Raw genomic sequence first — 16,150 nt, 5'->3', positions numbered from 1 at the left:
GCAGCAGGTGGGCAGCAGGGTGGGGAGCTAGGCTCTAGGCTCCACTCCACTGCAGCAGCTGCTGTGTCCTGCCAGGGGCAGGGGGCTGTGGACCCAGGTCACTGGTCCCATAGCCCTGGCAGCTGGGGGCCCCCCTCCAGCAGGGCTGGGGGGCAGGGGCTGTGGGTGGGGGGCAAGGGGCACAAACATGGCCTGGGGGCTGTGGGAGGGGGGGGAGTGATGGACACCAGCAGGGCTGTGGGGGGCATTTAACCACGGATTTTGGGATTTTTATCAGAGAATTTGCAATTTTTTATCAGAGAATTTGTGATTTTTTTTTTTAATCGTGGATAACGAGGATCCCTGGTGATTAGGTGTCCCCTCATGCACCCATGCTGGTTTGTTTTCTGTCGGCGTACTCCTTCTCCGGTCTATCTCCCCCTACCAGTACATTCACCCACAGACAGGGGTTTCCCTCTGCAGGTCTCTGACACTGCAGCTTCTCCCAGCTTTAGCAAACCTACCAGCTTTGCTTACCAGCCCTCTCCAGGCCTGGAGTTAGCTCCTCCCCAGCTTCTCTTCTTTTCCCTCCCTCAACTTTTTTACAGCTCAGTAGCAGCCAATCAGAGCCCCTGGTTTGCAATGTGGGCTCTGGACACAATTCAAACACTCCAATAAAAAGCATGCAATGTGCACGGCATACTCTTCTGTTTGGTAAAGCTTATGCACCCTTTGCAAAGTTGCCGCCCTTTTCTTGCAGAGCTCTTAAGCACAGCTCACCCACTCAGCTTGCAGCCGGGTGAGCTTTGCAGCTGTTACATACTAATTTTTACTAATAACTGGGAGACTATATCAGCCCTAAATATTTCAGAATGGGTAGATAAAAGTATGTAACATCAGTTATCTAGATCTACTACCTAATCAGGTCTCTTCTTGGAAAATATTTCCAGCTTTTCAAGTGAGTGTCCTACCAGTAGGAAATAAATAGAAAAATGGATTCCTAAAATAATGGCTTGACTAACTCAAAGTGTACACCCAGTTTGCAAACCAATAGAGAGACTGAGTGAGAGACTGAAGCTCTGAATATTTAAAGCCAGTAATCAAGCATGAGTAGAATAGTTGCCTGGTGCCTTTATTTCCCTTCACGTGGGTTGTTACCTAAATTAAGACACAAGACAATTCCTTAGTGTATTTTTTCCAACTCTGTGCATTTGCAGTCTCACACTAATAGATCATTGTTTTTACCAGCCTCTTCCTGTCAACCTGGATTACTTAAATGGGTAATTTATGTCACAACTATAACAGCTCCCAGCAAGTTTAGAATAACATTCAATTAACCATAATTTCATGTTCCACATCCTCTGAAGAGATTATAGAAAACCTGTGTTCATAATACTGAGTTTACCACAAAATTCAGAGACTGACAAAAAGGTTGGTTCTATTTGTAAATTACTACAATCCTAGCACTGCAACATTTTATTTTTAAAAAATGCATACTTCTCTAAAGGTTCAGTTTTGGCAATTTCATTTAATCTAATTGAGGAACTTTGTTTCTTTTCCTATACCTATGAGCCCCGAGACCTTTGCTGCAGTTGCTTTTAACTCTAAACATAAAAAGGGCAAACATCTCTGCTTTCTCTTGTGCATCAGCAATAGCACCAAAGAACACAACCCAGTCCTAAAGCCTGTTCTGCAGTATCTTATCCAAAACAAATGGGTTCTTTTGTTTCTTTTACTTTGCTTTAGTATGCTGCCTAAAAATCTAACATATCAATGCAGATGCTAGTTGAGTTCATGACTGCTACAGATGCAATGGAACTTACTATATATGTTTGTATTAAACATACAAACAACATACATTAATCATATCAAATATTATAAAGCACTTTACATATATCATGAATGGAAAAAGGCAGTTAAGCATCTTGCTGGACATTTTTGCTTATGGTAAAAGTTGAATAGGACAGTTGCACAAAACATATCATCATACTCAGCATTTTTGTGCATTTTGTTTCCTGCTTCTGTTCTTGTACTGTTGACTTTTTTAGTTCTCGACAGAAGTCTTTAGAGAGACCAACAGAGACAGCAATCCTTTTGAGCCTTACTGGTGTGCGTTCCATCATAGCTAACCAGTGGTACACTAGCCTGGAAGGGAATGCAGAAAACCTGGAAACTTTATCTGAGAGTAGGTATTTTTGGCAGATCTTTTCTATATCATTTGCACATAAGACTCTTTGATGCTTTATTTAAAATACAATCATTCTTATGCTATGGTCTCTACAAGTGGGATAGCTGGGAGAGAAGCTTCAAGAATCTGCAGGCCAATGGGTAGGGGTTGGACATTGTGAACCATGTACATCAGAAGCGGGCAATTTGGGCAAAGGGCCGCTTACTGAGTTTTGGCAAGCCATCAAGGGCCACGTGACAGGCAGCCAGGGGCAGATAAATATTAATTTTTTAAATTTTTTAAGGGCCCCGTGGGCCGGATAGAATGGTCTGGCAGGCTGCATTTTGTCCACCCCTGATATACATCCTTGCTTTGCAAACCATGCAAAAAAACCCCACCTGACTCCCATGGAGTGGTAAGGAGCTGCCAGAGAGTAGTGACAGTTTGACAAAATGTTCTGTGTTCCCTTCAAATAAAACATTCACCTTTATTTTCTTGCTTTAAGACTAGTAAGATCTTGAGTTATATGAGCCACCAGGCAATCTATAATATAGTGCAGGCACAGAAACAAAATTATCTGACAGTAACTGGCAACACCAAAGAAATAAGGCTAACTCCTAGATCAGTAGTCTTGGATTTACTCAGGGTTAAAAGCTGAAAAGAAAATATGATTTATAATTTCCTGCTTTTCAAAACTCTTGCTTTAAAAAAAACTCATAGAAATGTTTTCCTTTTAGATTTGTTACGAGTTGGAAAATCAACTGGGCAGACAGTTCGAATTCTTCAAAAGAATAAGACTAGAGAGAAGGTGCCATCAATTAATGGTGAGGAATGGAAAGCTTTATATATTATACAGAAACTTAAGAAGTGCCATACTGGGTCAAACCATTAGTCCTTCTAGCACGGTATCCTTGTCACCCAGGGTGCCAACCTCCTCACCAAGCCCCTGCTGAAAAACCTGCGGCTGGTGGTGCCAGTGATGGAGGTGCCCTGGGTATGCTGAAGGATGGTCCTAGCCAACATCCCTATACTGGGGACCTCCTGAATTATGCCAAGCAGGAGTGGGCAGATCCTGCTGTGCTGACACACAGAGCTGCCCACACTGCACACACCCTGCTGCGTTTGCCCTGCTGCATATTCCAGGAGGTCAAGGCCACCAGCTCTATATGCTCATGGTTTAGCCCCTCCACCATCCTGTCCTCATGTCCCAACCAGACACCAAGTGGCAAGACATGCTCAGAGAGGAAGAGGGTGCCCAGTGGACAAGCCTGTATTCTACTTTGATCCTGCGAGCAACCAGGGACTTCAGCTGGTGGCTCTTTCACAGAGCCATTGCCATGGGTGTGTATCAGTGTGCTTCACAGACAGCCCCAACACCTATCCCTTCTGCAAGCAAAGGGAGACCCTGGCACACACCAGGCTGAAGGCCCTTTACTGCCTCCTTCAGAGCCTCTTGCATCCACAGCCCCATCAAATCCTGGGACCTCTTCATTAATCTCCTCCTGGCCCCAGTCAATCTAGGCATCTGTCTGATCAGGAAGGAGGCTCTAGTAGGGAGGACCCTGAAGACTATGGGACCACTTTCCTGTCCCTGATCCAATCCTGTCTCCAGGCAGAGTTTCACTAGGCAGTGTCCACCTTGGATTTGTTCAAGGTCCAGTAGGCATTGTCCAGTGTGCTCTGCTCAGTGTATCCCCGTCCTCCCTCTGCGTGTGCACACACACATGCACACACACTGCACTCATAAACCTATGACCTCACTCCCATCCGTGTTATTTTTTTATTTGTCCCAAGGAATCAGTTGTTGCTTACCCAATGGCCACTCATCTAAGGGGGGCTTGTAGTGTTTTGTAGTAGGCATTGGCCCACAGTCCCTTAAGCAACAAAAAGGCCTGTCTTCGCAAATGTCAGAAGTGTTTGCTAAAGGAAGAGCATTGAACTGGATAGATCTAAAGTGATCTATCCCCTGTTTACTACCCTCCCTGGCATTCACCATTATTGGTTCAGAGGTGCCAGAGATAACATATCCAGCTGGTCTGTGCAACTAGCTTTTTATAGTAACAGAATAAGGTTCTGCTAGTTTAATTACAATACCAGTTATATTTGTTATAATGTAAGAGCAATGAAGAAGAATTAGCTTCAAGTGGCTGAATTATTTATCTGGATCCTAAATCAGCACATCTGCTTCAACTAATTTATTATTCCCATGCAGAGAATGTTAACCTAAAGCTAGGACTGGAAATAGATATACATTAAACAAGCAATGAACTCTACACAAAATACTGTGTTTCTTATAAGTGTAAATATTTTAAAGACATGGAATTCAATGTTAAGTTTCCACTGATTACTTTGTTCCCTCATTTCAACCTGCCAAGTAGCCATCTCATAGAGATAAATCTTTGTAATTACATCAATTTTAGAAACTTTTAACAACTAATGCACACCCACAGATAATGGAGGAAACAGAGCAGAGGTAAGAGAAGAGTTGGAAAAGTCAGCATTTGCTTATAGGTACAAGATAATCAAGATGGATACATATCTCAGATTGTCTAATATGAACAACATTGTTTTCCATGTCGTTTGGTCATTGATATATATTAGGAACACATAAATGTCTTGTTCTTCCATTTCTTCTCAAGTATTCAGCCCAAGACCTTGATTTCTTTTCAGATGCTGAGGCTTGATAAATTACTGATTATTCTGGTTTTACTTTCTGCTTAATAATGTCTCTGTATAGTTCAGTCAAATTTACCTGGCCCCACATGAACTGGTCCATGGGCTGGATAAATGGCATGGAGCTAGCTCTGAGGGCCAGTTCAGGCCCATGAACCATCCTCTTCCCTTCCCCCCTCCTCCCATGTCATATCCAACATATGCAGTGCCTGGTTTGGCCACTCCAGGGCCCATGCTGCATGTGGCACCCACCCCAGACCTGCTGGGGTTTCTGCCACCTTGAGCATGGATCCCAGATCACCCAGGGTAGGCACTACAAGGAGCTTAGGTCCCAAAGCAAGCATCACATGCAGTGCAGGTCCTGGACTGGCTGGAGTGAGTGCTGTGTGGTGCATGTCCCAAGTTGTCTGGGGCAGACAGTGTGTTTGGGGTGGGTTTTAGATCATCTGGGCAGGCACGATGTGCAGTGCAGTCCTGGACCAGTCTGGGCAGTCACTATAAGCAGCTCGCATCCCAGGCACTGTGTACAGGTTTGGCATGCAGTATGTGCACCAGCTCAAGACTCACCCTCTGCTTTCAACTCATAGCTCTGGTTCCCTCTGGTGCCTTGCTCCAGCCAGGGGCAGGGTGCACTGAGCACCAGGGCCAGGGCTGAAGCTGCCACTGCCACAACAGCTGCTATGTAGCTGGGCTTGGCCCAGAGGCAGCACATGCTCCCTGCTCCTGGCCAGAATGGGTGCAGAGCCAGAGCTGGGGTTGCAAAGGTAAGATAAGTGGCAGGAGACAGGTGGAAGTGAGGGCAAGGGGAGACAGGTGCCTAAGAGGGACAGGTGTCAGGGGGTGCAGGCCCAGTGGGGGCAGTCAGGAGGGCAGTAAGTGGCAGGGAGACCAAGCAGGAAGGTTGTGGGCTGGGGGAGATCATGTGGGAGGGTTGCAATTGAGGGGGCAATTGGCGGGGCAATTGGCAGGGGGTACAGGCACCATGGGGGCAGGCATAGGGTACACAGGCACTGGAGGCAGGGGCAGGCAGTCAGAGTGGCAAGTGGAGGTGGGGGACATACAGGGTCAGGGGTCAGGCCACTTGATTTCCCTGCTTCCTCACTCCCAATATCTGTCCCAATGCCTTTGTTTGCCCCACTGCAGCCATGGCAGGAAGAAATTTAAGATGATCCCCACAAATTAAATTCTAAACAGCTGTGTATCAGCCTCTTGCACTGGAGCCCTCAGGGCTTCCCACAGGTGAGATGACATGGCCTTGTTGGCCAGAAGTTGGGCACCTGTGGGCTACAAAGTTGTGGTCCTTCTTGATTCGTATTATGTGTTACAAATGGGAATTGGGAGTGCAGCATGCTTCACAGGAGCAATCCCTTGCATGGCACACAGGTGATGCAGACATGTCACAAAGGTCTGTTGAGTGTAGCTGCAGCTATTATACGCACAAAATATGGCTGTGAAAGACAAATATTTAAGCAAGCAGAAGACATTCTAATATTCAGGCATGATTATAAATAACAAATATATTTTGATATTTTTTTCTAGTGGAAGAAGATTATGGGATTTCTTCTAGAAACAGAATAGAAGACCAAATCATTCCCAATCAGTCGCAATCTCCTGCAATTCAGCCATCATCTTTTAATTGTGTATTATATGGGCTACCCAACCTAATTGTTATGTAATTCATGCCAGGTTTCTTTGTTTAACATAGAACCCATCTACAGTATATAAATTTATTTACTTTGTCTTGAAGGCTGGTATTTTAGTCCGTTATCTTAAGCCATTTTTGTGTGGATTAATAAGAAGTGAATTTTTGAATATCCAAGGTTTGCTGGCAGATTGAACTGATTGTGAATTTAAATACTGATATTCGAATAATTTTCATGAAAATATCTAAGTTTTTTGTCAGAATTTTGTCTTGCTCTGTTCTTCTGATGTTGGCGGAAGTCTTTAAAACAATTTTAGAAGTTTACTTATCGTGAGTCCTTTATTTGCTTTCTGCTTAAAGAGCTGACATGTTACACCCAGGATGTCCCTGGGCGCTTTTATGTTACCTGGAGAAGTACAAAAGAAGCCAAAGCAAGTTCCTCCAAACTATATACTGATTTATTGGGATGTTATCAATCAGACAATGTTAACAAGAGCAGCTAAATACACCAGCAAATAGACAAGCATACTACCAAGTGGCAAGGTGTCAGAGCCCTCAGAATCCATCCTCAGGGTTTGAGGCAAGTTCCAGACCCCCTCTGCCTTTGTCTGGGGGAGTTTTATGTAGTTCATGCTCAAGTTTTCATGTCACCACTTCGAGATGAGGCTGAAAAGATATTTTGTACTTTGTAGCTCTTCTAATAACAGTGCTTACGTTCTGAAATTTCTCCCATAGCTCACAAATTTCCAGAATACATATTCACAATCAGCTGTATCTTAAGTGCAACTATCGTGTATTTTCTACTTTCTTTTGAAACCCCTTGTCTTGGCATTTATGCTCAATTGTATTAAAACAGGTTGTGCTCTTCAGTCTTGAACACACACATTTAGGAAAGCAATCCAGGATTCTTTCCTTCCCCTCATCTCACAAGGAGTTCCCTGTAGGCACAGAAATCTGTATTGAGGAGGTACCGGGTAGTGGACAGGTTAAGAAAGGAATATACAGATGGCTAATTGTCCAAAAAGTCTTTATATAGTTTTTCTAATAATCTCATGGAAAATAAAGATTAAAACTAAATATAGCTGGTACAGTGCATGTGAGAACTTTTACACGTGCTCCTTTCAAGAGCATAAACAGAACAGTTGCCATCTATTGTGTTTGAGAAGAGGTGACTCAAAGTGAAGGGCTTTTTTAGAAGAGACTGAAGGTCAGTACCTATAGTCCAAAAGCAGAGTAGGAAGATTTTCAAGCTTTGATATCTCTAGAATAATGTATTTAAATGAATATCCAGATACCTAAATAAAATCAACAACAATTTTCAGGAGTGCTGAGCCCCCAAGAGATCTGAAAAAAATAGTTTTTTAAATATGGATCAAGAATGGATAATTTTCAATATTTGAGTTTGAAAATCATTAAAAAAAATAGGGCTCTGAGGGACCTGGAGTGGTCATTTAGTCCGCCCCTTTGCTTCAAAATAGGATCAACTACACCTATACTGTTCTGCACAAGTGCTTATCTAACCCGTTCTTCAGATCTTCAATTATGGCCATTCTGTAACTATATTTACAGGTAGAATTTTTTCCTAGTGTTTCCTATAATATATTTTGATTTTTAAATATGAGGTTTACTAGCAACCTAGTTGCAAATTTTACTACTATATGCTACTCTAAGTTACTTGATCTTTTCTTAGCAAACACATACAATGTACTCCACTTCCAAATATAAATGAAACAGGAGTATAAACTAGCCAAAATACAGCTGTTATGTATAATTGGTTGTGTTTTGATCATTTCTCTATATTACCTCTTTATTGATAATATAAAAACACTGCTAAATTAATGCATTCCCACATATAATTTTTAATGTGTGCATTTATTTGATCTTACGTTTAGTTAATCATTGGTAGAAGTTTTAAACACTGCATTTTATAACATTTTTGTCACAATAGAAATAAAATCAAAATAATTTGGAACTTAGTGAAAATATAAAGCTTTGATCATCATTGCAACCACAAAAGTTTTAAATTCTTTTTTTGTCAGCCAGTTGGCTAGCCATGCCTGTTCTCTGTGATAAATCGTTTGTATTCTCTGTAAGGCATTAAAACATCACTAAAAAGATACTCTTCCTTCTATCTTGCTGTGCTAAAGTTAATTAGAACCTGATAGAGTTACAAGGCTTTGTAGAACACAGTTATAAAAGCATGGTGTGCAAAGCATCTTCTTTTTATTCATACAGTATAAATAAATGTATTCCCCCTTCTTCTCCACTGCCACTGGTTTTTCAGATGACTTGAAATGAACTCCAGATTCTCCATCAAATTGTATTATAAGATGCATGTACACTTTTAAAAACTTTATTCCATGTGCATTGAATTTTCTTCTTATTTACGCCTTTGACTCATTTATACTTTGTAAATGTATTGTGTTTCTTACATTTGGGTGTTCATGAACATGCCAAAGTTAAATCTGGTAGTGCCAGTACATTGTGTTTAACATATCCATTCTAAAAACTTAGAATTCAGTTTAAGTTGTCTTCAGTCTTCTGGATCTTGCAAGATCCAGAAAACCATGGCAGATGGCCCTGTTCGAAATGGAAACCTACTGAGTTATTCACCAGTTTTTCACCCAGGTGCACACACTCAAAACAAAGTCTGTTTCACAAGACATGTGGAGCTGTCCTGGAGATAGAAAGCTCCAAGCCTCTGTTCCTCTACTATGTCTCATAACCACCAGTTGACATGTAGGTATAAAGCAATGTAGGTGTTATGATTCTCTTGCACTGCAATGGATGAGAAATGAAAAGGATATCTGCTCTCTGTTTTCAGAGATTTAGGGAAGGGGTGTTTTATTATAGCATTGAGAGGAGGAGTTATTTGTTTTGTAAAATAATTACTTTACAAAAAATAATTGATTTTAATTAGCTTGGTTTTAATTAACATGACTACACTGAATACATTAACGAACTTCACTTCATCAAACTACTGGATACAAAAAATCATGGACTAAATATAGACATTGGATTTATGGCATGTTATATAACCTACCTTTGCCCTCTGATATCCCAGGTAACCTCTCTACAGTTTACCAGCTACATTCTATCTCCAGGTTACCATTTCCTTTCCCCCCTGCTCACCTCCTTTCACCCACTGTCTCTCACCCACTGTGACCCTCACTGCTACACATTTACATTCTCACTGACCTGAATTCTTGCATATCGGCTTTTAACTTATTCAGGAAGAGCACAAAACAACTGCCTGAAGAAGGATGTTTGTACCTGAAAGCGCACAAAGGAGAACTTTTCCAACTATTTTAGTTGATCTAATAAAAGATATTATATTTACCCAAAGAACCTTGTCTGCCTTCATAAAGAAACAAATTGAATAATTAAACACATATACAGCTATATATTGGTGGACTCAATTCTGAATTGCAGGATGTGAGGGATTCTGTACTTTTTAGTTGTGGTCCACTGCATGGTGGTCTTCTATGACTTATGTCAAAGCTTAGGTTGATTTTCTCCTTTCCTTGTTGCTCTTTTTGATGGAGGTGCCAAGGGGTGACATGCTAATCAGGCAACATAACTCACTTAGGTTGATGTTCCACATAAACCTGTAACCTAAAGAAGTCTAGTGTTTTGGTCCATACTTACTAATAATCATTCACTTAAATTCCCCACCCTCCTAAGGGCCTCTAAGAAGATGGCTAAAAACATGCCAAGTAAGAGCCCAGAATCTTTTTTATTACTGTTAATGCATTATCTACTGTATTCCTCAAGTATCAAGTTCCATACTTAGGGCCAGAAAACTTTCAGCATGTCAGGAAATTATAGAGAGAATCTTTGATAATATTCCAAGATAAAAGCTAAAGACTGAATAGGTTAAGAATGTTGAGGTGTGTCTTACTTCCAGGTATAAAGAGCAGATTGAATATGTTCCAATTGTAAGTTTTATTTTTGAAACTGATGCGAATATTTAATCTTGCAAAATGTTTTTTTCAGTTGCATGTTAATCAGGATAGAATGTAACATAAGAACATAAGGACTGCCATTTACTGCATCAGATCGTAGGTCTATGTTGTGCAATATCCTGTGTTATGGTGACAGAGAGTGGATGCCGACAAGGAGAGTGAACTTGGTATGACCAGGGGTTTTCTCTCATTCCTCTCTCATTTGCAGTTTCCAGCATTTAAGGTCTAGCTAGGAAGTTCTGATTCTAATTCCCATGTTCAGTAGCTACTGTTGCACCTTTCTGTCAAGATTGGGTCCTATCCATTTTTTTAATCTGGTTAAACTGCCAGCTTCCACAGCATCTTGTGGCAGTGAGTTCGACACTTTAATTATGCACTATGTGAAAAAGAGCTCTCGTGTTATTTTTAAACTCACTACCTACTAATTTCATTTTATGACCCCTAGTTCTTGTATTGTGGAAAGTCTATCTGCAAGAGTCAAGTGAATAGTATAAAAGGCTGAGATGTTCAAACCCACTATTTAGATATATGGCTAAATCTACTACCTTTCTTTTAAAATGTCATCCAAAATATCTAATGCAGTAGTAGCTTATGGAGACCAAGTGGCTTTTAGTACATATCTGTGTGTGTATTAGTAAGAACAGAAACTAATTTCTTTGGGTTATGCCCTTTGTATAGACATGATCACAATAAGGATTAGTTTACACCCCAAACTAATGGAGAAGTGTCCTTTAACAAAGAATTGTCAGGCAAGAAATTACTCAATCAACTCTCTAACCCTCCCCAGAACTCTAGGGCCAACTCTGGTAAATACTGTTCAGCTGTGCTGTGGGAAGAACAGAAAGGCCTGATCTGAAATTTATTAGCAGATTATTAATAAGGGTGTAAAATAAAGCCAGACCCAATGCTTTTCCTTGTGGTAACCAAACAATAATTGTTCTTTAATCCAATCTTTTAGGTATTTAATGCATATTTCATTCATTTTTTAGTCACCTCAAATTTCATCATCCTTCATTATCAACATATCTGTTTTCTCTCTGATTCTCCTTGTCCCCTAATTTACTTAATAAAAACAACTTATTTCTTTGATTGCTCTGGCAAGTATTAGCTTCCCCTGCCTTCATAATTCCCCTGCGAGCTTTAACTGATCATTTTTCTATTGCCTTTTAGACACCTCTCATTCTTGTATTTTTCTTGTATTTTTCTTTTCAAAGTTATATATGCCTGAATTATGAGATTTTAGCTTTTCCCCACTGTCTTCCATCTGAGTGAATATTAATTCTAATTATTATTTTAATTCTGAAAAGGTTGCTTTTATGAAATTGTTGTTCATCTTTGAAACCCATGTACTACTGTCCTGAATTTAACAAATTTTCTTCTCTAATTTTTTTCCCTAATTCTTGTAAAATGTGTACTACTAAAACAAGGTTTTTCTTTGTTAATTTTTACTGCTTCATAAAGAGGAGATGTCTTGGTAAATGTTCATCTTTATAGGCCAAGAAATGCACTGTAATTTTAAATTTCCATAAGTGCAGACTCTGATGACTTAGAGAATCAAAGAGTTTGTTTGCCCACAGTTTTTTTCCTAGTGATCTCCAGCAAGTGCCCACAGATATTCATTTCCTGAACCTTTCCCTTGGGAACATACGCTCATCTTTTGCATCATATTCTTTGTTGCTGAGTTATAGCTCATTAGCTTTGACAGGTGTTGCCATCTATCCACTATTTCTTTTATCTTGATAGCACAACAAGAGGCTTTGAAAAGGCGAGTGTTCTATATTAATGGTAAATCTGCAAGCCTTTCCTACTTTTGCTATATATGTATGTTTTAATGCACCTAATGCAATAACTGTTGTATTCTTGAAGCATCAAGTTAGGTCCAGAAAACTTTGGGCACATCAGGAAATTACAGAGATCTTCTTTGATAACATCTGAAGATAAAAACCATAAAGTTGTGAAAGTTAAGAATGTTGACCTGTATTTAGTCTCCAGGTATAAAGAGCCCATTCAGTAAATTACAACTGTGAATTTTATTTTTGAAACTGATGCAAATATTTAATCTTGCAAAGTGTTTTTTCCCAAACATTCTCCCATTTATATTCACTATTTTGGCCGTAACTACCATGCAGCAACCTCTGTCAAAAAGATAGATGAGTATGACCAAAAATTTCTCTACAGTCTGACAGCACTACTTTATCATAAAGCATTGATAAAGAATAATGTCCATATCCAGGAAACTTCAGATCTGTAAGCTTGACTTGTGGGAAGTAAGGTACTGGAAATAGTAATTGGGACTATAATAGAGCAACAGCTAGAAATGTATGATTTGTGCTAACTGGCATACACAATAGAAAACATGCAGAATGTCTAAGACTTTTTTGAGAAACTAACAAAAATAGGTGTCTTGGGGCCACTGAGTACAGCCATCATAGCTTTTTAAGACATTAAGAAATCACTTTATCAAAACATGAATAAAATAAAAAATAGCCTATTTTGGTCATTAAGGTTGTGAAATTCTTGTTCATTTTATCCTATTTTTTATGGATTGAATGTTTGATATTTTGTCTGGATGTAGAACTTCATATGAAATGTACTATGGAGTACAGCAGAAACAAATGGTCACATAACTAAAGCAGAGGGATGGAAATCAAAAGACGTGAGTTATGTTCCCAGGTATCCTAAAGATTAGATAATGTGGCTCTATACCAGTTCTTTTAACATCTTTCTCAGTTTTACCATCTCTGAAAGGAGAATAATACTCCTCTACTGATGCATAACAGCCGTGTTAGGAGAGACAGAATCCCAGTCCATCACATTCTTAAATTGAGTAGCCCTTACAAATAAACCCATTAAAATCTCATGGAGGATGGGTTCAATAGTACTACCCAATACATGTAGAGCAATTTGAGGGGGAGCACACTGTATATATGTATAGTAATGTTATGTGTTAAGTTAAACCCTGCTGAATATTCTAGGGGCAGAATATGCTGAACGTTCAGAACAAATGTGAAAACAGTGCTTCTTTTTAGAATAGTTGAAATAATAAACACCTCTGCCTGAATTAAAGCCTTATATAAGCCTGGAATAGGAGTTAACCATGCAGCCCAGGAGACATTCAACTGGGATCTAATAAATCTGTAGGAAGGAGATTGAACTGCAGTGGTGTATCTGTGTGTCACAGAGGGAAACATCAAGATGTAGCTCAGAAACAGACATAAAAATGGTGTGGAAGTCTTAAGGTGATGGCATAACAAGTAGTAGGGATGTACCCTTAAAAAAAATCATAAAGAGAACTTTTTGGGCTGACTGCTGGATGAAAGAGGCTTCAGATTTTGAGCAAAGAAATTGTCTCCTATTGTTGGGTGCTTCATGTGTACAGACAAGCAGGACTTCGTACATTCTTTGCAAATAAGCCTTTACAAAGGAGTATATGGGTCCATCAGTTTCCCCTCCTAACTGAAACAACGTACAGGATCCCAAACCTTTCTCTCTCTCATCATTCTCAATACATTTGTTGCACTAAGGCCCACAGAAGCCACTTTAACTTTAGTTTCTTTTTTGTGTAAATAGCCATTTTCAACCCAAATACATTGATTTTTAGCAAAGTTATCCTGTTAGTATCTATTGTGATTGACAAACTGGCTACTGCAGAGGGGCTGGCTGCAGCACTTTGCTGAAGGATGCTGTGGCCAGGGTCTGTGCCCTGCAACACAACGTATGAATTGAATCTTTTACAGTCAAAGTATTCAGAAAAATTAAGTTCATCCTAACTTCATGAAGCTATGAAGTTCTACAGAAAGAGCAGCCTGCACAAATAGCAACACTGAACAGTGTCACCAACAGTAAAACAAGGGGTTTACTGGGTCTGTTAGGGGATGCACGTAAATGCTGTAATTTTCAGTACGATGTTATAATGTGTTAAATAATTTTAGCCAAGTATTTCATGACAGGTTTTTTGTTTGTTTGTTTTTTTGTGAAAACTTGGTCTTAGAAAAACAAAAAATATACTTTATTATTCATTGTGAGATCTTAATTTGTTCCAATTATGTGTGTTTTCGTTCAGTCATGAAAAAAATGAGGAATAAATTCCAGCAGAAGCAGCTTAGGAAATATGAGCTTCCACTAGAAAGACACTGGCACAAGCCCAAACAACAAGAATAAAAGCTTCTGGAAATATTTCATCCATGTGGCACCACATTTTTTACCTTGCGCGGTGTCCATTCATACAAGAAATATTAAACAGTTAGTGCTATTCCATGTATCAAAGGCTTTAAAATAACTTTCTGAATTATGTCTCAGCAACATAACAAATCACGTTATCAATTAGCTTTTATAACAGAAGTGACATTTCATAATATATTCGAGCATGGAAAAATTGCTTGGCTAAAATTTATGTAACCTAAAAAAATGTGAGGAGAAAAAAAATCATGTTGAATTTATTGATAATATTATAGGACAAGAACATAATTTGAACATTAAGTAGCTGTCCAAGAAAAGTGTGGCAAAACTACGCAGCTTTAAATGTTCCCTGGTGAAGAAATGCAGCAAGTTAGCTAGAGAAGAATATAACAAAAAGCTCAGGGCTAAGTTGTCAGCCCTTGACCTGGTTGCTTTATGTGGTCTTGCTGAGAGAAAACTGCCATAAATAAACAACCAAAGATTTTCCCTCATAGAAAGGAATCCTCTGATGGTTCAAAACTGGTATAGTGGGCTTTAAATCATCCATGCGCAAAACAAATGAGGCATAGCATAAAGCACACCACCAAATCCTTAATGGCCAAGTGCAATAGGTCAGTGATACTCAACTGGGATATTGCAGCATCATGACCATGAGATGCCACAAGATCCATTGAAGGAGGTAAGCAGAATGTGAGCAGATAAGCACAGGCGCAGGCTTAGTCCCTGCCTGACTCTTCCCCTGGCCTCTGCAAGGATGTAAGGACTGTTATTAAAAAATAGCTATGAAAGGGTATCTTGAGGCTGAGGCATGCTTTGAGTTTAAAAAAATCTGAGAACCACTGCAGTTAGTAGTTGCAGGTGCTACAACTTCACAGTTCATGTGACCAGACTAAGGAATAGCCTCCCAGCGGGAGTGGGGCAGGCACCTATCCTGGAGATCTTCAAAAGGAGACTGGACGCACACCTTACTGGGATTATTTGACCCCAGCAGTCTTTTCTGCCCAGAGCAGGGGGGCTGGACCTGATGATCTCACGAGTTCCCTTCCAGCCCTACGCTTCTGTGAATCTGTGAACTTAGTGCTATCTAATTGTTAGGCTACACGAAATAAAGCCAGCTCTTGGTCAGAGGAGCAAACCAGTAGCATAACATTCTTCTTGCTCTCATGAGCTGCAGTAAGAGTAAATTCAGTATACTTGAAGACCAAGCTTCAAACAGTTTAGAAGGACACAAAGTGCTTGGGTATAAGTATTGAGTCAAACAGTAAACTCAAAGTACACCAGTTCCTTGTACTATACTAACATTACATGTTGCACGTTACTTTGAAAACCAGCATAATGTCAACACAGTACACGTGTGGTAAATATTTTTCAGATAAAAAAAATTTAGCCCACTCTCAGTTCAACACTCAAAGTATACAGTGAAAATGGTGCTTTGATATTTTGATGCTACAATAAAGGGATAATTTGATACGTCAATAGAGAAAAATATTTTCTGTGTTATTTTGAATGCTTTTGTGATAGCAAATATTTCTTCTGCAGTATTGT

At 39.7% G+C, this 16,150-nt stretch overlaps 1 protein-coding gene across 1 annotated transcript in view; it reads left to right on the top strand.

The window, feature by feature from the left end:
* The window catches only part of CFAP46 (cilia and flagella associated protein 46), a 175,991-nt gene extending 167,739 nt beyond the window's left edge, over window positions 1–8,252 (top strand). The window contains 3 exon segments of the mRNA XM_025208066.1: window positions 2,028–2,164; window positions 2,884–2,970; window positions 6,359–8,252. Coding sequence (XP_025063851.1) covers window positions 2,028–2,164; window positions 2,884–2,970; window positions 6,359–6,495 — 361 coding nt within the window. The 3' untranslated portion in view covers window positions 6,496–8,252.
* Window positions 8,253–16,150: the final 7,898 nt, after the last annotated feature.

Source organism: Alligator sinensis, unplaced genomic scaffold (assembly GCF_000455745.1).
Source record: "Alligator sinensis unplaced genomic scaffold, ASM45574v1 scaffold1131_1, whole genome shotgun sequence".
In the NCBI taxonomy this organism is placed as follows: domain Eukaryota; kingdom Metazoa; phylum Chordata; order Crocodylia; family Alligatoridae; genus Alligator; species Alligator sinensis.
Note: the sequence above shows the minus strand (reverse complement) of the source record. Positions and strands in the feature narration are given on the sequence as shown.